The sequence below is a fragment of the Eulemur rufifrons genome, chromosome 23 (genome assembly GCF_041146395.1).
Source record: "Eulemur rufifrons isolate Redbay chromosome 23, OSU_ERuf_1, whole genome shotgun sequence".
Lineage (NCBI taxonomy): Eukaryota > Metazoa > Chordata > Mammalia > Primates > Lemuridae > Eulemur > Eulemur rufifrons.
The window spans coordinates 736,007-757,998 of NC_091005.1; the positions used below are offsets into that span (position 1 = coordinate 736,007).

General features: G+C 57.8%; 2 protein-coding genes across 5 annotated transcripts in view; one reads left to right on the forward strand and one right to left on the reverse strand.

The window, feature by feature from the left end:
• Positions 1 to 5,763, reverse strand: part of BANP (BTG3 associated nuclear protein) — a 79,573-nt gene extending 73,810 nt beyond the window's left edge. Inside the window, exon 1 of one of the 2 annotated variants that reach the window (XM_069497820.1) lies at positions 5,653 to 5,763. The gene's annotated coding sequence lies outside the window, so the exon portion shown is untranslated. Of the gene's footprint in view, positions 1 to 4,812; positions 4,903 to 5,652 lie in introns of those variants that run through there. The other variant, XM_069497822.1, reaches the window with a different exon arrangement.
• A 3,545-nt stretch (positions 5,764 to 9,308) lies between these two features.
• CA5A (carbonic anhydrase 5A) overlaps positions 9,309 to 21,992 on the forward strand; it is a 31,962-nt gene continuing 19,278 nt past the window's right edge. Inside the window, exons 1-2 of one of the 3 annotated variants that reach the window (XM_069456270.1) lie at positions 9,309 to 9,614; positions 15,654 to 15,851. In XM_069456270.1, coding sequence (XP_069312371.1) covers positions 9,473 to 9,614; positions 15,654 to 15,851 — 340 coding nt within the window. In that variant the 5' untranslated portion in view covers positions 9,309 to 9,472. The remainder of the gene's footprint in view (positions 9,615 to 15,653; positions 15,852 to 21,992) is intronic. The other 2 variants (XM_069456271.1, XM_069456268.1) reach the window with 2 other exon arrangements.

Below are 21,992 nucleotides of genomic sequence, written 5' to 3' on the forward strand. Positions count from 1 at the left end.
TCCTCTGGTAAAGTTAAGATAGAAGTCTTGGGTTTCCGCCACACTCGAGGGAAATTCAGTTCATACCGTCAGCAAGGAAATGCCAACGGCGTGCATACCAGGTTTTGCTTCCAGTTTTATCCAAACCCATTTCTAATTTCAGAAAGGTTAAACTTGGCTTCAAGTTTATTTGACTTTCCATCTTGAGGAAAAAGGGGGAAAAACATCACCAGAGGCCACAGCAGCGTTCCGCGATACACAGATGTCATCTTTATTACTAACCGTTGTCCGTGCAGGGCCCTGTTGCGGCCACCCAAGCCCTCCGCGTGCTCCCGCAAAACACTCAGGGTCCCTGAGGGGCCCAGCCCCCCCCTGCAGCCCCCAACACCGCTCTCAGCGCCCGGGCAACCGAGCCACCGAGGGAGAGGCCTTCGCACGCTCACCCCACGCCACCTACTCGTCCAGTGACTCAACTAGAACCTGTTCTCATCTCTTCACCTTCTCTGGCCTCGTCTGTGGGTTTCATTCTCGCACAGCTCATGCTCCGTGGGCAGTCGACCTGCGGGTCCCCCGCCTGGGACCCCCGCCACCTCTGCCACCACCATCCCCCTCCCCGGCGTAAGACTTCCCACGTGGAAGCCAATCTTGGTGTCCCCTCCACCTTGGAGGCAGATGGTCTTAATCAAACTGGACAGTTCTTGAGTTCATGCAGTCGTGAGGGATGTACAGAATTCAAAATAGCAATCGATTTCATGAGACTTCACAATATTTTAGGCACTGTCTGCTGTAGCTTAAGTTGATGTTTCCACCGTATTTTAAGTCAAGACACCACGGGCGTCCAGCCGCGGGGGCGCAGGCCCTGCACTGAGCCCCGCTACGAGACCTGCCCCATTTCCAGGTACGGCCGTGAAGATGCACACGGGACCGCGCTTCGTCCTTCACAGCGGGGGGGTCGCGCCCAAGGGGACGGGAGGGGGCTCCTTCCCTCCCCGAGAACAGACATCCTCTCTTCCCGGGGGCAGGCGGGGCCGAGAGGGACAAAAGTGAGGTCTCCAGCTGCACAAGACGAACTGGGAAACCGAGGCTTAAGGGTGTTTGCAACTTCAAAGCAGAAGGCTGGTGGCTGGGGAGGCTGTGTGCTGTCACTCCGTCCGCTGTCACTCCGTCCTTCCGCGTGGACTTAGGGCCCCGGGCGCCGCTGGCAAAGCTCTGGTGGCTTTTTCAGAGCAACCTGCAACCCTGTGACCCACCCAACACCTGCTCTCAAATTCCCTAAGGCTCCGCCCACCCCGGGAAACAAGAGCAACAAAGATCTTTATTCACGTCAGGCATCGGGGGGGACTTTCCACAGCTTTTATCTGGGACATTCTCACTGAGACCCTCAGTATTTATTTCCCCCCACGTCTTTTTTTCAAAATGAGGAAATTTTTTTTTTAGATCGAAGTACAAGTGGTCTTTCAGTTACATGGACATTTCGACTCCAGCCTTGAGTTCTCACACGGCTCATTTAATGCAAAGACTGAAGTTTTCGGGATTTACATCCCACAGACGAGGATCACGAGAGAAACCGAAGGCTAACGAGCCACGCCGGGTGGTGCTGTCAGACCACTAACGCAAACTCATCTATGCGGGGAGCCTGAAGCTGGCAGCTCTCGCACTGTTCCCGGATCCCCCCGCACTCGGGGGACCCCCTGGGCGCCCACGTGCACGAGCTCGCCCACCCTCCTTGCTGCGTGCGGACTGAGCCTCCCTGTCCTTCCAGGGCTGCACACCCCCGGGGGACACCGGTCAGGATCTTGGCGAATGTCTCCCAGTTTGAGTCTAACATGTTCTCGTGATTCTACTGCATTTCTGGCTACGCCACCAGAGAAGCGATGTGTCCTTCTCAGCATAGCTCACTGGGGGTGGCTGGGATGAATGTCTTATTACTGGTGACGTTACCTTGATCACCTGCTTCAGGTGGTACCTGCTGGGTTTTTCCATTGTGAAGTTACTGTTGTTCTTTGTGATTTATAAACATTTGTGGGAAGATACTTGGGGACCATATTGCTGTCACAGACAAGTGGACACTAAAGGGACATGGCAGCAAAACTGGGTGTGGGAACCTGGAACTGCCAGAGGACGTCAGTGGAATAGGTCTGTGATTTAGCTAACAGTGCTGTGCTGATGTCAACTTTCTGGTTTTTGTACGGATGTTCGGTTACGTAAGATGTCAGCATTGGGGAGAAAGTGAAGGGAACAGGGAAGCTCACTGAAATATTTTTACAACTTTTCCTTTGAAGTCTAATATTAACCTGATAATTAAAATTGGACCAAGTTGCAGATTCTGACTCCACAGGTCTGGGTGGGGCCTGCGAGTCTGCGTTTCTCGCAAAGTCCCCGTGATGCTGCTCGCGGCTGCCGGCCCCTGGGCCACTCCGCTGGCACGGCTCTGCCGGACGGAACCAGTTTCACTAAGCACAACTTCCCAGTGTGACAGTCGGACAAAGTGCATCAGACCACGCTCCCCGCGCGGTGGTCACCGCCTCGCTGCGTGGTCCACTGCTGCCCTGGCACAGCGCCCAGAGAGGAGCCAGCCGAAGAGTCTGCAACCAAGGTCTTTGCCACCACACGTGTCTGGCTGGCCCTGCCCAGCTGAGCCCGTTGCCCCTATAAGGCCGCAGAGCCAGAACCCCCTGCCGGCACCGCGACTCACAGGCCACCATGGGAACGGTGACTTGGTGACTTGGCACCCGTCACCGAGGCCACAAGGAAGGAGAGCGGAGTGGAGGCAAAAACAGGCTCTGGAATTCCTGCTGCAGGTGAGTGATGGTCACACAGGTGACCTACACTTACCCCATTAAAGTGATTTTTCATAGAGTACAATAAACCCCTAAGAAAGAGAACAGAGGCAGGTAGGAGACTCCACACGCTCTGACAGATGGAGAGGACGTGGTCAGGGCAACGTAGGGCAACCTGGCGCACACGGGAGCTGGTGCCACGCCGCGCAGCGCCCCGCCAGGGCTGGGCCCACACCTAAGACCTGCAGGAGGGGCTGGGCCTGGGGACTCGGTCCCCGTAGGTAATACAGAAGAGCTGACCCTGCCACAGCCCTGCAGAGAGACAGTGGAGCAGCGCCAAGCAAAGGGGTCTTCCTTAAAGAAGCTGAACAGCCCAGAGCCAGTCCCTTGACCTGGCCCTGCGAGGCCCACAGTGACAAGCTCCCAATCACTCGAGGGGAGTCTGCCCTGCCCACCCAGGGCTGTGCCAACTTCCGCCCACCTCAGACAGCAGTCACCATCAGCATCTGAGGAGCGCTCGCCAGACCGAGCAAGAAGCCAACACTGAACAGGAACAGGGACACTGGAGGAAACAAATCAGAACAAAAGAGAACTGAAAAGAATCCTTATTGGTTTTCTCAGAGTCAAGGAGATAAGACATTCATGAAACAATGAAGCTACCGTGAAACAGAAACAAGGCAAACATCCTCTTGGAAATTAAAAATTTGACTACGGAAATAAAAAATTTAAAATAGGCTCAGAAGGCACACTGAAGCCCTCCCCCAGAAGTGAGATGAACATGACACGGGAAGGACGATGAAGGTGACACTCCAGGGTCAGTCTGGCTGCCCAGCACCCACCAGGGCAACTCCTGGAGGAGGGACGGCAAACGCCTGAGCACAGAGAGCCCGAGACTGGAGTGAGAACCCGCTGCCTCAGCACGCTGTAAAATGTCCCAACACCAAAGACAAGATCCAAAAAACTTCCAGGGAGAGAAAAGGTTACCCAAAAGGAGAAAGAATACTTGGCAGAGGTTCTCATTTAAATGAAGAAAGCCACGATTAAAACGTGGGGTCCTCAACAAACCCCAGCGTTTACTAAAGGAAGATGCCAGCACACCTGTGCAGATCAACGACCCAGAGCAGGAAAAGGCAGGCGGGGGCAGGAAGGGCAACGTGCCACCCTGCTGTGCAAGGAAGATTTATTTGCACAGTCCAAACACAAACAACCTGAGTGACGACACACAGTGGGCACGGAGAACAGAAGAGGTGGGACACACCAGCAGTGACAAAGCCAAGAGTGCGCACGAGGACAGAACACCTGCTAATTTAGAGCGAGGGAGAACTACCTGAAGGAACCACTAAAGAGGTCAAAGTGTTTTAGAGGAGTGCGACTGAGGTGCAGAGGCGGACTGTTGCTTTCCATTAAGTCTTGCTTTGACATTTCTATTATGTTGACTAAAAATACGTATTTTCTTTTTAAGAGCAGACTTCAGACAGACTGAAGTCAAACCCTGGCCGTGTCCTGGGCAAGTCACTTAGTGTCTGTGGGCCTCAGCGGCCTCGTCTCTCAGGTGCGGGCAGCCCCTGCGTCCCTGGGTCACTGTGAGGAGCCCTGGAGTGCTGGCCGTCCAGCACTGACACGCTCCACACATGGGAGCCGTCTTCTAAAAATTAAAGCCAATGATGACAGAATCCAACATCACAAGCATATGGTCTTATTTTAATTGCAAGACAAGGATGGAACTAACTGTCTAGAATTCTGTGGGCAGTTCTGGTGTCTTCCTCCACCACTGCACAGGGTTGGACTGCACAGGGACATCTGCACAGGGCTGTGCCGAAAGCCGGATGTTAAGGGATCAGATTTTCTATTTCTTATCTACTGTTTCTGGAGCTTACTCAGCACCACTCGACCCTTCCAAGTTACCTTTCTGTCCCCCGGTAACTTCCAGTTACAACTCCTTCCTGAGAAGACGGAGGCCCACTACGGATCGTAGTGCTAGCTGCACCGACGCCATCAGGCCTCGGGTGCATTCCAGGGCAGGCCAGGGAACTGCAGGTAGGAGAGGAATTACCTGTTCCACATCAACAGGCCGTAACCCGGGCCCTCCCTGGTCAGGGTGCAGCAGGCTCGCTATCCTGGAAAGCCCACGCCCGCCCCACCTGTGCACAGTTCTTCAGCGAATCCTGACTCCTCCCGTGCCGAGACAGCCCTGCCGCCTCATCAGTGAAAAGAAACCCAGTCCTCTACTAAGGCAACGTCTCCCGTCCGCTCCCGCCGTGGGGCTGGAAGTCACCTACTTCCTGCGTCCCAGAGAAAAACAACGGCCACGGTTCTAAGGACCATATCAGACAACAGCAAAAACGTTCTGGGATGTGGGGCTGAAGGGCTCGTACTCGAGGCCCCCTGGGGACCCGCCCGGCCGAGCGCCGCCAGCAGCAGACGCGGGGCCGGCGTCGAGCTCCGGGCTACCGGGCTGCGGCCCACGCCGGTGACTCGGGCGGCACAAAACGATGCCGTCGAGGCGGAGTGCGCCCCGCAGGAGCAAGCCCGGAGTCAGCTCGCCGCACGAGCGGGGGGTCTCGGCGTCCCCGGCGGGCAGCGCCGCCCGACACCCGGCGAGCGCACGCGGCCCCGGCCCCCAGCAGCCCCAGCCCAGACGGACCGGCCGGGCCAACGGACTCCGCGCAGGACGCCCGGGGCGAGGGCCCTGCGGAGCGGCCCGCGCGCGGCCCCCGGGGCCTGGGCCCGAGCCCGGCGGCGGGGCGCTGCGGGCCGAGGCCGGGACCGGAGCGGGGGCCGCGGCCGGGCGGGCGGAGGCAGCAGGGAGGAGGCAGATCTCGCTCTCGCTCTCGCTCTCGCCCCGCGGGAAGGGGGAGGTGGAGACGCGACCGGCTGCGGGAGCTGCAATTACCGTGTGGGCTGCGGAATTCTCGTGGTGTTTGTCGGGGAGATGCGATAATGGCGTCCGTCCTCGCGAGAGAAGCCGCCGCTCTGCGCAGGCGCCGCGGGCCCCTCCCCGCTGGGCGCTGCCCCACCCTCCGCGCAGGCTCACTGGGCGCAGGGCAGAGGACGCCGGGGGCGGGGCCTGCGGGCGCCGAGGCCTGTTGCTCGCGCTTCCGCCTGCTCGGACGCCCGGCGAGCATGCGCAGGCGGCCCTCTCCCCTGCCGGGACCTTGGCTCCCCTAGGCTCTTACTTCCCCACTGTACGCCCAGGCGCCTCGCCAGCCCGGGAGCAATCGCTGCGGTGGGCCGTTTGAAGAATCCGCACCGTCTCTAGGACGGAATGACTAAGACATACTTCCCCTCATGACTACATGTCCCAGGGTGCCCTGCGCAGGGGCGCGCGGTGCACTCTGGGACCCGTAGTCCGTTCGTGCTGGCCGTACCTGCCGGGACTTGTAGTCTCTCCGGACTCGGGTCGCCTGTGCTATCCCCGCGCCGCGGGCTGCTGGGACTTGTAGTCAGGATGGCCCAGGTGAGTTGTGCGCGCACCGCGGGCCGTACCTGCTGCCGCTGAGGCGCTGGCTCCGAGGTTCCGGAACCTGGGAGGGCTTCCGGAAAGAGAGCGGCCGTGCTGCGGGACCCGTGGGGGGCTCCGAGTGCGCCCGCGAGCCGCGGGGTGTGTGCCTTGAACTGTGGGTGGGCGACAGGTGTGTCTCCCTTGGGGCACGCGGGGCACCGTGTGTGGTGTGGACGGCCGCTAACACGAGTTAACTCGTGATAACGCGAGTGCGCGCTGGGTCGTGCTGGCGCTGCGGGGGAGGGCCCGGTGCGGACGGCCCCCGCAAGTCCGCGGGAACGGGCCCGGTGGGAAGATGAGGCGGTGTCCCCGCAAGGCCACCCGCTGTTACAGGCGCGGCGGCCTGGCCAGAGCGTCCCGTCCGCTCCCGCTGGGGAAGGGCCCGGACTCGACCGCTGAGCACCCCCCTCCACCCCATCCCCAGAACCGCGAGGCGGGGACAGTTCCGGGGCGACCCCTGCTGTCCCCACCTCAGGAGCCGGGTGTGAGTGCCGCCCTGGCCGAGAACTCTGCACACGGGGCCTGAGTCTCCGACCGGGGAAGAGAGAAATTTAGGACGGTGTTTTTCACGTTGTTTCAAGACCTCACGAAGTCGGAGTGGTGGCCCTCAAGCGTGGGTGCCTCGGTCCCCTGTCGCAGCAGACGTAAGTGAGGGAACAAGTGAACGAGTGAATAAAGGGTGGATACATTTAAAACAAAACCACCCCCCACACCACGGTGAGGGCTTATCGAAGGCCCCCAAGCCACTTCAGATTAAGTCAAAATCAGAAATTAAGCCAATCAAAACTATAACTGTGCCTATGCTGGAGTTGGTGACTGTTTTTGATGTTTTAGATTTTTTTTCCCCGCTGCTCAGGAAGCTAAAATAGAGGAAGTTGTTCAGTAGTGCCGTCTGTTAATTCACCATGGTTTAAAAAAATGAAATGGTCGTCAGCAAAGACATATCCACTAAGGGGGTTCACTCGCCATGTGGGGACCCTTCCCTTCACCGGTCAGTTAACGCAAGAATCCAGTCCAATCTCCTGGAGTTAATTAGGTAAGGCCACACTGCGGGCAGTGTAAGAGGAGCGGGAGGTGCACGCTGGCCCCGGTGGCACCAGAAATGGGGGAACCACCGCCACGTGTGTGCACGGGCCACTCGTACAGACCACCAAGGCTCTTTGGCCAACCCTCGCCGTGCCCACTGCAGGAAGACCCTGCAGTCCCTCCGAAGGTTCCTCTTTCTGAAGACGTCACCAGGATGGAGAAACGGATTATTCACGATGCCCCCGGTTGCCCGGGAGAAGCCCAGAAGGCCGAGTGAAAGGCTAGATTGTTGAGCCCGCCCGTTGCCCAGCCCGGCTTGGAAGCCGAGCCTTCCCTCGGCGCGTCCCTGAGGCCTCAGGCCTCGCCTCCTCCACGGGAGCCGGTCTTGAGCGCTCACGGGGCTCCTGGGAGGCGTCGGGGAAGCAGGCTTTGTGAAGGGTTTAGCAGGGGGTCCGGCTCAGAACGTGATCGTGTTACCATTTCACTCGTTCAGGAACATGCTGGACTTCTCAAATGACACTCCATTAGTTTGCAAAAGCAAATGCTGGCTTCCTGATTCATTTGTGGTCTCCGTGGCTGGAACTTACCATCACGGTACCTCTGCGTCACCCGGGACAGTGGCTGTCATTTATCCTAACTTTCTGTTCTGTGTTAAGTGCAGTTCCTTGAGGCACCGGGTCCTTTAAGAGGACAGAGAGCACAATTACCCACCTGACGTGGAGTTTCTAACTGAAGCAGAGCCCTGCCACAGAGACCCCAGACCCACGGCCACCGCATCCGTGCGGTCGGCCTGACAGGGGCAGGCTGAAGAGGGCCGCATGGCCGAGGACAGCCGAGGACATGCCCCCAGAGCCCGTGGAGGGTCGGCTGGCCGGGGTGGGGGTCGTCAGGGCTCAGCGGTGCCCGGGCTGTGGGCGTGGCGGGCAGCCATGGCAGTGCTGCTCTCACACCTTTACTTGTATCGACCCCCTGAACCTTCCCGCCAGCTCTGCCCAGTGTCACTGTCCCCACTTTACAGATGAGGAAACTGAGGCAAGAGTCAATGAGTGAATGGATGGATGACTCAGGCTACCCAGGGTGGGTGTGTCTCCGGAATGACTCTGTGGGAAGAAAAGCACATAATCCAGGCTTGGTTTTTGTTGCTGGAAACCGAGGCGACCAAACGTGCGGGGCCCATCAGAGCAAGGACGGAACCTGCGGATCACCCGTGCGCGTGACTTCAGGCGGTTCTTGGGTGGACTCGCGCCTCAGAACCCGCGTTCTGTAGGGTTTTCCACACCTGGGATTCTAGGAGTCCATGATAAGGTACGAGATCCCTGCCCTCTAAAAGATTGTAAGTTTAAACCAAAAAATTTTACAGACTCTTCCATCCCAACCCGGAGGGTCCGTTTCAGGGTAAAAGGTGTCTGGGGACGAACTGCTGTCCAGTCCAGAGCAGGTTTCATGGCGGCTGGCATCTGCAGGTGTCACAGGTCGTCTGGCTGGGGTGGCCGTCTTACTGTCCAGACGTGGGCACTCTTGTGGGTGACAGGGCACCGTTCGTATTTATGCCGCGACAACAGCGTCCCAGGCCACGGGGCCTCTGGCTTCAGGGAGCGTGAATTCCACTCCAGTCTTCATGGGGAGTGAGGACTGGCTGCGTCGCCAGGAGCCCTGGGCACACGGGCGCCTGCTGCCACGCCCACCCACCCCCCAGCACTGCGGCAGCCCCCCACCCTGCGTCTTTGGGCCTGCCGTTCCCTTGTCGTACACACAACAGGGCTCTGTGCCTGGTCTCGGTGTCCCACGGCTCCAAGCCACGGCGCCCACACCACGAGAACAGGACTTCGCTCTCACCCGCTCGCCTCCCGCGTTCTCCCCGGTGCCCCCAGCAGGCTCTCCGTAAAGTTTTCCCGACCCCAGGCAGATTCGCCCCACTATTTACCAGATCGAAGCACAGTGACCTGAGCGGCCTGTCCCCAGTGAAGGCCACTTGTCCCCATGCACCCACCTGACGCCCAAACCAAACGTCAGCCAACAAGTTGGGACAGGCACGGGTTGAACTTTAACCGTGAGGCTCGGGGGTTGGGTGAGTTTCCACGAAAAGAGGCAGGTCCCCTCCACTCCACAGTGGTGCAGATCGAAGTGAGGACGGAGAGTGGGAACAGCCACCCCCTCTTGACTGGGTCTGCAGAACAGACCCGGGATGTTGGGGAGGAGCCATCGGAACGTGTCGGGGCTCTCCTTCCTGGCAAGGCAGACGTGGGGGCCTCCCCGACGTGGCCCTGCGAGGCCGGAGCGACGGTGTTCCCAGCATCCCTGCGCACAGAGGGGCAGGAATGGCGCCTGTAAGTAGATCTCGAGTCTCCCAAGGTGCGATTCGACCGACATGTGTCTGACTGCGTTGACTGCCTGTGCCTTCGAGATGAGAGACAGTCCCCAGCCAGAGAGCTTGGGTTGAGATTGCCACTCTTTCTTTTGCATTTGGTGACCTTGGGTGTCCTTGGGCGAATCGTTTAACCTCCGCTTCACAGGGTCGTCAGGAGGGCGAGATGCTCAGGACGAGGGGGTGGTGGCCTCGTCGCTCCCGGCCTGGGGCTGGGCCGTGGCTCCTTCTGGGCCTCAGACTCCTCCTCGGTGAGAGAAGGGCCTTCAGTGACAGCTGCTGTGTTCTCCCCCGACGCAGACGTCCCCGCCGTCCGTGTCCCGCAGCTCAGGGAGCAGGGCCTGCCAAGCCAGACCCAGGTGTGTGTCCTGTCAGAGGTGGAGCTCGGGCAGGTGGCCTCCCCTCCCTGAGCCTCCCTGTCCTCATCCATGAACCGGGGGTGACACTGTCTCCTGGGCCGCACAGAGATGGCGTGACATATGCAGGAAGCTGACACACGCCAGTTCTTCCCACTAACCCGCTGGGCCGCACCAGCATGTGCCTCGAGCCCACAGGGCCATCTGCGGGACACTTTGGGCTCTGCCCGGGTCCCTGCCCTGTGGGGACTCAGGCCCGTGGCGGTGAGGACAGAGCGCAGGGCGTGCTGGAGCCCTGGGTGGAGCTGCCTGAGCCTCGGGGTGTCTCAGGAATCAGCAGGGACACGGAAAACCAGAGTGGCTGGGGACCCACGTTTTAAACCCCCCACCCAGAGGGGTCTGGGGCAGAAACCATGTCACCTCTCCACGCTATCCTGTCCCTAACCCGTCATTCCAGTGCCCCTGCGCTCCAGGTGGGGTCCTGGAGGGCAGCACAGGGCTCCTGCCAGGAGAGCGGACCCCTCTGCAGGTCCGGAGCAGTGCAGGGGCCACGCTGAGGCAGGGAGTCCCCCCACCGCCCCAACCCTCACGCCCAGAGCCCACTGCGGGGCATAGTTCTGGGCGCAGCCTTCTGACACCTCCCTCCACACACGCAGAACATGTCCACACGCACACGAGACTTTTCAACATACGAGAAGCATCGTGCTGTACGCGCAGATCTGCGTGTTGGCTTCTTACCTGCAGACGTCTTCACGACTGTCTCTCAGCGCTTGTCCCCCTGTTTATTCTTAGCACAGCCACTGAGAGCACAAGGCCACGTAGACTGGGGTCCCCACCCCACCACCCTGTAGCTGTGTGCCCCTTGGCAAGTTTCCCAACCTCCCTGAGCCTCAGTTTCGTCCTCTGTGCAAGGTAGTTAATGACAGCACTTAGGGGACAGCGTGGTCGGGAGGATGAAACACGGAGACACGGGAAGGCCCAGAGCAGGGCTCTCCAGGCGTCAGCTGCGCTGTTCTTCGGAGGCCACCGTGTGGGGACCCTGCGTTTGTTTAAGCATCACCCTGTCAGTGAGCATTGGGTGATACACGATTTTTTTTTTTTTTTTAAAGAAAGTGATATTAATTCGGGAGTGGGCATTGCAGCAGGAGCACGCGTGCCAAGCAAACCGTGTGCGTGTTCAGGGAGGTGAAGGAAGACAAAGCTTTTTAAAGGAAAAAGGAGGATTAAATAATCGAGGTTTTTTTATTTCAGAATATTATGGGGGTCCAAACACTTGGTTACGTAAATTGCCTTTGCCCAGCCCAAGTCAGAGCTACAAGCGTGCCCATCCCCCAGAAAGTGCCCCCGCCCCCATTAGGTGTGAATTTACCCATCCCCTCCCCCCCCACAGTTTTTTTACTCTTACACCGTGCGCGCGACTTTGCACGCTTGTGTTGGAGAGAGTGAGCCCTGTATCAGGCGCCGGAATCAGTTGATGCTGCGGTCCTCAAACCGCTCCCGGCAGAACCCCGGAGCTCTGCCCAGTCATCTCAGAGTTCCATGATGAACAGAAAATATTCTTCTGCCAAACAGGGAAGAGTTGAACTTCCTAAGGAGTTCACTCCTTTACTTTGGTGTTTTATGTATTGGTATCCTGCAGAATATTTCATTTGGGGAAAAAATTTGGTACAAAAAGTAAATGAAAATCACTGGTAGTTTGGCCTTGAGAGAAAAGTCAGTTACAAAATGTCCAGAATAACTTTAGGGATCATTTTAATTACACGTTCTCTCGTGTTTCAATGGGTGCCAGGCAGCCTCTCACCGACGTTCTTGTCTGTCCCCGAGTCTGTGACGCGACATCACACTGGTAACCTGAAATCGGCCGTGGTGGGGTATTTACACCATGGTAATTAGCAAACACTAGAAATCAAAGGTGTCTATTCCCTGGGAGAGCCGCTGATTAGACATTTACTGGCACCGTCTTGAACATTTCAATAGGTGTTTCTTGCTCCCGTGTCTGGGGGCTTCTTGCGTGTGGCTCGGCCAGGCTGAGCTCCGCTAGCTGGGCTGCCGGCTGCGGGGAGGGTCCAGGCCCACTCAGCCTGTCTCCCTCCTCCCCGGACCAGCAGCCGCTGGGCACGTCCTCATGGCGAAGGGCAAGCAACCCTGCAAACCACGCAAGGCGGCTGCTCGCTCACTCACATCTGCTGTTTGTCACAGCAGGTCACCGTGGCCAAGCCCAGGGGCCTCCCAGAGAGGTCGAGGGGAAGGGGAGAAGGTTGCTGAGCGGTGGTCCAGCCTGGGGACTGGAGAATGAGAGTGTGTCAAGGGAAGGGGGTCTCCGTCCAGATCTCGCCCCTGTGACCCGGAAGCACACGGCTTGTTGCTCCAGGCCGTGTCCCCTGCACTCGGGCCGGGGCTCCACCCGCGGGAGCAGCTCTATAAATATTTGCTGAATGACTGAGAAGGAGGATAATGTTTTACTCCCGTTACTTCCCGTCGAGACCGACTTTAATCAGCACACGATTGCCCTTGCTGTGCCGGCGTCGGCCGCAGAGCTCCGTGGCCAACGTGAGTAAATATTTGAAGCCTATTCAGTATTCAAGTGGCGTCACCTCATCGCCGCATGCACTCACGTGGTGGCAGATGCCATGTTCCATGCAGATGTTTCATTGTGGTGGCCCCATTTGTGCAGCTCAGCAAATGGGACCTAAAACATCCCTCTCCCCACACCCCGCGTCCTGGTGGGTCAGGGAGGTCTGAGTCCCCCGGCCTCTGCGGCCCTCGCTGCTCCGCGTCCCGTCTAAATTCACGTCTGTGCAGCGTGGCAGACGCCGTGCCCAGGGAGGGAGGGGGGACCCGAGGGCTGCCCCGCGTGCTGAGTCTCACTTCCCGGTGGACGGTGGACGCAGTCGAGGTTTGGGCCGGCTCAGAGGGGCTCTTTGGAGAAAACAGACCGTGGGAGCCCAGGGCTGCTGGTGTAATTGCGAATTAAAGCGAAAGCTGGACCAAGGACACCCGAGCAAAGGACCTGGTGTGACTGCCCGAGTTCCGGGCCAGTTATGCCACCTCCCAAGTCCGTCGTCACCCATCCAGAGGAGGGGCACGCCCGGGCTGGACGCAGGCCGTATCTGCAGAACGCTTCCAGGCCAGCGATCTCCCCGAGCATGTTTAGTCATTGTTTTACGGATTTAGTGAGTTCTGTGTGGACGGGAGCGTCCTGCCAGGCTGTAAGGCGGGGCAGCGAATGTGTGTCGGGCCTCTTGTGCACGGGAAAGTGTTCCCGGTGCTTCTCCGGTGCAAACACGCTGTCATCACACACCATCGTTCTGCTTCCTACAGACGCAGAGGGGCCGGGGGAAGGTGGTGAATAAGCTGCCCACACCTCAGTGCGTGGGCGGAGCCACAAACGTGTCTTTCCCTCTGCACGATGTTTAAAGCCTAAACCAAAAAACTTACCTGGCAACACTTAAACATCGGGAGACTTCTATGAAAATCTATATTTTAACTTGTCTTGAAAAATCTAAAGATCTGGCAGCAGAGGGTTCACTCTCCCACCCACTGGGCGGCGGCAGCCCCTGTAAGTGCCCTGAGCTCCCCAGGTTGCCACAGTCCCCGCCGCTCCCTGCCGCCTCCCAGCCCAAGGTGGAGGGTCGGTGGCCCCCGGCAGCCTGCTCCTTGGCACTGCCCGCCTCGGCCCCACGTCCACTCAAGTAGGGGAGCCAGACACACAGGTCCCATGATGGGACTTCTGGCCTCGGGAGACCACTGGGGAAGGGTGTAGGGGTGTCCTCCTCCCTGGTTCACAAAGAACAGAGAAAAACCGTCGAGACCTGGGTGACAGCCCAGAGCTGCAGAAAGCTGCAGTTGGAGACTCTGGGAGACGGGATCTCAGTTCAGACTCTGCAGGTGACGTGCGACAGATGTTTGGAAAGTGACTCAGCTGTTTTCTCATCTATAAGGCCGTTAACCCACACTAGGGGTTATTCATTCAACAAACATCCGTTGCATCAGGCACTGTTTAAGCACGGGGACACAGGTGAGCAGAACGGCCGAGCCCCTGCTTCCTTTCTGGTGCAGGAGGCAGACAGCAAAACACCAGCAGGTGCGGCCACCACACACGTCAGCTGGGCTGAGAACAACCGAGACACAAAATTAAAACAAACAAGCAAAACAAACAGCCAACCGTCTACCATCACCGTTATTTCCTATCAGAAAGGACTTTGTCACACTGAAAAGCAGAAAAGTTGTAATCTTAGAATAAACATTCTGTGATTCTGCCATCTTTTCAATTTTAAAATGTTTCCTACATTCTACTGACCTCTGATGGTTTCCTTCTTAAATAACATCTCCTGAAAAAAAATTATCAAGTTCGTTAGAGACCAAAACAACAATGTGTTAACCACTAGCCTCTCGGGAGAAAAACTTCCAGCAGGGCTACAAATCTTTCTCCTCGTCTTCCAGAATTCTGCTGGGCACGCCCTTTGACCCGGCCAGTGCATGGTTAGTTCATAGCAAAGAATAATCCAGGCAAGAATACAGAGAAGTAACAGGAACTTCATCACAGCCTTGTTTAAAATTGGAACAAGTTGGAAATCATCTAAACATCACCATTAAAGAATTGATTTTAACAATTGTGGCATAACTGTGCGAGGGAATCGCGCCACCATTAAAAATAAGTGTATTTTTTTTTTCACTTACAGAATGAGGCTCAGGATGTTAGATGACAAAGGCAGCTTGCAAGAGCAGATTCTTGTTCATTAAAAAATCCCAGATCTCTCCTGGTACACGGGCGTTTGCACAGAGAGCTGCCTGGGCGCACCCTGGGGGTGCTGTGGGCCGGCTGCCGCTGTGCCTGCAAACCTCTGCACTTTCCAAAATGTTTTAGATGAATGTATCTTACTTTAAAAATCACTCTCGGGCTGGGCATTCTGGGAGGCCCAGGCAGGAGGATCACTTGAGCTCAGGAGTTCAAGACCAGCCTGAGCAAGAGCAAGACCCCGTCTCTACTAAAAATAGAAAAATTAGCTGGGCATGGTGGCTCGAGCCTGTAGTCCCAGCTACTCGGGAGGCCGAGGCAGGAGGTCACTTGAGCCCAGGGATTTGAGGCTGCAGGGAGCTATGATGACATCACAGCACTTTAGCCCGGGCAACAGAGTGAGACTCCGTTTAAAAAAAAAAAAAAAAAAAGCGCACTCAAAACATTTCAAAGTGAACCTCAGGAAAAGGGGCAGAGGGCCTCTGCTTACTTCTCTTGCTGCTGGGGTTTTACTTCCTCCGTGCGGGCGGCCTGGCGGGTCAGACTTCGGAGTAGTATCCGTGGCATCCCTGAGGATTCATGTGACTGACCTCCTGCCCTCCCTGGGCCTCGGCTGACTGTCCTGTGGCCATGCTCTGTGACGATGACCACACGGGAGTCAAAAGCCCGTCAGCAGGCCGAGGGGCTGCCGTTCCGGGTGGGAGGGGCAATCCGTGTCTCGGAGTGGTCCGGAGAGGCGGGGACAACGCACACAGGTGCAGGTTCAGCGGCTGAGAGGCCCGTGGCCCGCGCGCCACACTGCCTGGGCCTGTGGGGCCTCACGTGGCTGTGTTTCTGCCACATCCGTCTGTGTGATACACGGATGGAGACGGTGCCTCAGCCAGGGTCTCCCTCTCTCTGCCCACAGTGCACCCCCTCTGGACAGGCCCGGTCCCCGTGCCCGGGGGCACCCGGCAGTCCCCCATCAACATCCGGGCCAGGGACAGCGTCTATGACCCCCGGCTGAAGCCACTCCAGGTCGCGTACGACGCAGCGTCCTGCATGTTCGTCTGGAACACGGGCTACCTCTGCCAGGTGGAATTTGACTCTGCCACCGAGGGGTCAGGTGAGCCCTTCCTGTCCTCCCGTCACCCAGGAGAGGGGCCAGAGCAGGGAAGGCTGCCTCCCTTGTGCTGCTGGGTGCAGGGGACAGAGACTTGCTCCCGGGAGGCCAGGAGTGGGGCGAAAAGGTTGACAAGGGGACAGGAGAGTGGCACTCACTGCGAGGGTGAACGCCCTCACTTGCAGGACCCGGGTCTGGGGAGCAGAGGAGACCCTTTCCCTCGAGGGCGTTCCAGGGGGTGGTAGAGGACGGGAGGGGGTGGCTGCTGCGACCCCCATGCTGGCCTTGCCTGGAAGGAGGCTGGGCCCACAGCGGGGTGGGGCGTCGGGAGCCTGGTTCCTACTGGGGTGAGGCGAGGCCACTGCAGCGGGAGGGGAGCAAGGACGGGAGAGGAGGCTGTGTGGGGGTGCAGGGAGAAGGTGGTGCTGGGAGGATGGGGGTGCAGGAGGTGCTGAGAAAGGTCCCGGGGGTGGGGGGGGCCACGAGCCTGTACTGGGTCCCAGCGCTCCATCAAGGGCTTGTGGGATCATCTTATCACATCCTCGCCAGCGACCCTCAGGGGTCTCGGGTGGCTGCTCTGTCAGGTTTGGGACGATCCTTTCTATTCCTACCTTATTTGCAGTTTTATCTGATCCAGGATAAAACGGCTGTGGGATCAGGAACTGTTGATACTGTCGTGACCTTGTGTGCAGAGCCCCTGCTGTCCCGCTGGGCGCCTGGGACTGGGGCGCATACTAGACACAGGCGCCTCCATGAAGAACCCCCATTGGGACGCTGGGCGCCGGGTCTCTGGCGTGCTGCCCCGGTAGCCGTTGCTGGGGTAGTTCAGCGTGTCCCGCGTGACTCCACTGGGGAGGACCCTGGAAGCCCGAGCCTGGTCTCCAGGCGCTGCCCCGCGCACCTGTGCCTTTCCCATTGCTGATTCTGCCTTGCGCCCTTTTGCTGTGAGAAGCCTTGGCCATGAGGGTGACGATACGCCAGCCCTGGGAGTCCTCCCAGCAAGTCACCAGGCCTGGGGCCCGGACGCAGCCCCAGCCCCTCTCCGCGCCTGCCCCGGTCCCAGCACCTCCCACGTGCCCAGTGACCTTGTCCACTGGCCTTGTTCCCACGAGGACGTAAACTCCCCCAGGCAGGTCTTTGTCTGGTTCTGCATTTTATAGCAGGCATCACAGGTGCTCAGTAAATTGACGGAATAACAAAGAGTTAAGGGATCAGATGAGCCTCCATTTCTTCCCGTGACTGGGGACAGACGGGGCGCCCACTTCCAAGGCTGTGGGGGAGGAAGGGAGGCCACCCCGGGCCAGCGCCCAGCACCAGGTCTGCACAGCACCCAGCGTGGCTGCCAGCACCTGCTTGGGCGCTGACCCCGGGTCCACTCGGCTCCATCAAAGCAGGACGGTCCAGTGGGAAGTTACTTCCGCACCTGCCTTTGCGTCTGTCCCGCAAGTCAGCCTCCGTCCCAGCCCCTGGCGACCGTGATGCCGCTCACGCAGCCCCTTCTCCTGGCCACGGCTTCACCGGCACACGCTCGGGCACTCCTGTAACAATCACACGGGACACGGATGATTCCCCGTCTTACAGATGAGAAAAACGGGGCTCAGAGAGCTTCTTGGCCTGAGGCCGCAGAGCCCCCACCACAGAGGGCTCCTCCGCTCTCTAAGGAGAGGAGTGTGGGGAGCGTGTGTCCCCTGCGGAGAGAATCTGCACCCGCGGGCACGAGGCCACGGGGAGCTGAGCCGTCCGCAGGCGCCGCGCCTGCGCAGGGGAGCTGAGCCAGCCACACGGCAGATGCCCCGAAGCGATGGGAGCCCCTGTGAGCAGGGTCCTCTGCCCCACCTGGTACCTGCGGAGTCAGACCTTCCCGGGGAGTGCAGGGTACCTGTCCCACGGCCCCCAGTGCCCCAGTGCGGCCAGAGCCCGCCCCTCACTAGGGTTAGTGTGTTAACGGTGTGCGCTGGGAAGGGGCGGTCCTAATAGGACCGGCGGCAGTCATTGGTCCTGGAATGGGCACGTGACTCAAGCCTGGCCAATGAGAGCCAGAGCGTTATTTCCAGGAATTGTATAAAAGCAGCTGTTTCCGCCCTGGGGTCCGCTCTGCGCCCAGGCAGTGGGAACCCGCTTGAGAGAAGCACCCAGCGGGGCAGCGAAGCGGGGTGGGGGGAGCCCGGGCCAGGCGATGTTGGGGCCCCTGCCTGCTGCCTGCCTGAAGCCAACCAACCCCTGGACTAACAAACCTCTTTTTTTTTTTTTTTGGTAAATTAATTTGATTGAAGTCACTGTCACTTGCTTCCAGGAGTCCTAAGTACAAACAGACAAGTAAAAAGTGACTAAGGTGAGAGGAGACACGGAAGGGAAGGTGCTGGAGGGTCACCAGCATTTGTCCTTCCACTCTGCCCTCAAATGCAATTCCGCTGAGGCCGCGTGCAGCCTGGGGAAGTGGAAAGTTGGCCGCAGTCTGTTTAACGTGGCCCGTGCAGACTGTCAGTGATCTATGACTCAGACTTGTCCTCAGGGTCCGGTTGAACTTCCAAAACAGGCCCCAGGGAGGACGGGCCCTTCCAAGTCTGCGCAGCGGAGCGCTTGTGAGGCTTAGCAGCTGGCTTTCTGGCCTTGGGTGCAGGGACCAGAGCCATGGTGAGTGGTGTTTGCCGCTTTCCATGGTGTAAACACTCCCACGTGGCCAAGTTTAAGCTTCCAAGGTGAAGTCACTGGTGGTGAAGCTGGGGGCAGATTTGCACAGAGGTTCCTGGAGCCAGCACGAGCCAGCTCCCACGCCCGGGTCCCTGCCCTCCTCCCTCTGGGCCCTGCAGCCTCTGATCTCATTTTGTTCTCCAAGCAAGGAATCCACTGTATTCGTTAAGGCTTCTTTTGGCTGCATGTGGCAGAATCCCAAGTCAAACTGGCTTGAGCAAAGAGGAGGGAGATATGTTGGCTCAGATCTTAAAACGTCCAGGATATGGCTGGGCCCAGGGGGGAAAACCACACTGCCAGGAATCCAAATACCCTCTCTCGGGGCTCTGCTTCTTCCTGGGATGATTCCCTGTAGTTTGGGGGTTCCCACATGGTGGAAAGAGGGCGGCCAGGGCTCTGGCTCAGCCTCCCAGTCCAGCAACACCAAGAGAAAGAGCCTCTTTCCCAGAATCCCAGTGACAGTCCCAGGGCTGACCGTCAGAAGCCCGCTTTGGTCCGTTGTCTGGCCAGCCTGAGGATGACCCCCCTGGAGCAAGATGCAGATGAAAGTAGAGGAAAGTGACTTTTCAAGGGACACTGGAGGTGAGGTCGGGGGGCGCTGCTCCCAGAAGCGTGGCCCATGCTGGGCACATAGACTCACTGTTGCCCTGAGCAGACCTTGGCCCATCCCTGACTCAGTCGCTCTAACGTCCAGGGCTCTTGCACCCTGTGTGTAGCCTTCGGCATCTGACCTGGCCCTGACCCCTTCTGGCTTCCCCACCTTCCCATCTGGTTCAGAGGGACTCACCCCACCCTGCCACAGACCGAAAGAATTATCTGGGTGTCTCTCCCTGGCCATATAAATTAGTTGGGTAATTCCTCCTGTGGCTCGTGTCCACACAGGCCAATCTGGTTTTACTTTATTTGTCATTTTCTCAAAGACCCAGTTTCCTTTCTCTCTCTCTCCTACTCAGCTTCATGTGACCTGTCCCACCCTGTTGCTACAGCTTTTTCCCAGGTCCCCAAGCCCCTCTTTTCAGATGTTCTGTCCTCTTTGTTCACCTCCACTGAGAGTCGGGAGCAAAGGGAATGGAAAACACAGGCGAAGGACGGGCAGGGCTGGGGAAAGTTTCCTGCAAGAAAACGGGAATAATGAGTCTCTCCAATAAATTAAAAGAAAAAGCAAAAAACCCAGCCCTGGCTGGAAGGAAAGGAAATGGCTCCTGAGCAAGGAGCGGGTGAGTGGGGAAGGTGCGTGGGGTAGAAGCCGTTCCGTATTGAATGTGATTGCTGAGGTCTGGGCCCCGCCAACCGGTGAGCGTGAGAAACTCAAAGCAAAACAAAAGTGGGAGGCCAAGGAAATTTCCGTCAGCATGGACGGCTGCCCACGGTTTTTCTAGGAAACGAGGGATGCCAGCACTTGGAGATGGAGCAGCTAGTGGCAAGGGAGAGCAGAGGCGGGGCAGGGGCTCGTCCCAAATGTTGTGAGGGGCCTGAGGGTCGAGGGAAGAAGGGCCTGAGGGACGGGGTGGGGAGGGGAAAACTGCAGCCTATCCACATAGACAGCCACTGTCACATTCCACGTGCAGACCACCTCACTCTGTGAAACCCAGCATGCCCCCAAGTGGCAGCTCATCTGAGTCCTTGCAGGTGCAGCAGGGTCTGGCATGGGGTGAGGGCCTCGGCTCTGAAGCCAAAGAGAGCAGGGTGTGAGTCCCAGCGGGATGGCATGAGCAAGTCAGTTAACCTCTCTGACCCTCAGTCTCCTCCTCTGCTTACTGAAGATCTGACACTGGCCCCACAGGGTGGGTGGGAGGAGTAGAATATGGCCCATGCAGAGTGCTTGGCCCGGTGCCGGGAGGGTTAAGCATTCGATATGTGACAACCGTGCCAACTGTGCTTCCTTCAAAATAAAATAATCACAGGGAGGCACTGGCTATGGGCTCTTTGTAATGTTTTCCACCAGGGAAACAAGGAGCAGGCAGAGAACAGCTGCTGGCCAGGCTGCAGCCTGGCTTTCTCTGACCATGGAGGACTCAGTGTGTGTGCATGACCTGGTCAACCAGCCAAGGAAAGAAAAATGGGGCCCCCCGCCCAGTGACACTGTTGTGACTCGTAAGCAGCCTTCCTGAAAGGGCACTCACGAACAGGGACAGTGATGGGCAGTTAAGGTGCCACATGCCGGCTAATGCATTCCCTTCCAGCACCCCTTCCAGCATTGAGGTGAAGGCTAAGTCATGTACATTTGTGAAGTGGAGCCCATAACAGCATTCTGTCCTCTAAGTGACAATTGATAGTTACCCCGGCACCAAGGGACCCTGACAGGGGCTCCATTCCTGCAAGCCCAAGTGCAGAGTGCCATTCACCGTCACAGAATTGGCTCCCTGTGCAGGGCCAGCATACAGCAGGAGCTCAATGGGTGTTTGCTCCTGGAGGGAGGGAGTGACCTGCAGACCAGTGTGATTTGGACGTTTACAGGCTTCACTTGCATCCTTTGAGGATCTTCAGTTACAAGTCAAAGAAACAGACTCCAGCAAGAAGTCAAAAGGGAGGTGTCCAGAAAGGTGCGGGGCCCCCACCTGAGCAGGTGGGCTGGAGACAGGGCAGGAACCACTGCATCAAGGACTCCTTCACCATCTCTCGGGCCCCTGCAACATCCCAGGCAAGATCCATGTCCCAGGGGACCCTTTCGCTGACCAGGCTAGGAAAGATGCCTGCTGGGGCTGTTCCCATGTGAGAGGAGGAGGCTCGGGACCTCTAAGCTTCTCTAGTGGGGCATGAATTGGAAGTTCCAAGAGGAAACACAGTGGAAAGAAGGAATTCCTCGGAAGGGAATCCTCAAGCTGTCAAGAAGGGGACGGTGGCTTGCAGTCCAAGGATGATCCCTTGACTAAGAGGAAAGAATGAGGCCACCACACTTTTATCCTGGGGCAGTTACTTTTCATTGCAAATTCATAAATCAGCAGTCCAGAATCCCCATTATTTAGCTACTGTTTCTTCCCTCAGGCCCTGGGTGTGGCTATTTTGGGGGATAGGTGTTATTTTGAGTGTTAGGTGGAAGTCAGCATCCTTCTTTCTCTCTCTACAAATGCTTTATCTGCTTTTCTGGTTCTCAAGACTGAAAAACAAAAATGTTCCAAAGAGCTTCCACAGTGTACCTGTTACAGGTTCGACCACCAGGGAGCCACTGCTCCGGTTCTTGTTCAATTCCAATTCCAAATTCCCAGGGCAGTGACTCTGATTGGCTCAGCCCTATGCTAATCAGGTGCAGGGCTCAGGAAGGGACTCTGATTGGTCCAGCATGCTTTGAGTGTCCATCCTCCTCCAATCAACTGTGGCCAGGGGTGGGATAACTGTGGACAAAATGGCGGCTAGTGTTATAACAATTTGGATCAAATATGTTACAATTTGGATCAAAAACAAAGGTTCTAATCATCCAACCACAGCTGCTCCCCATAGTGCAGGGTTACCCTC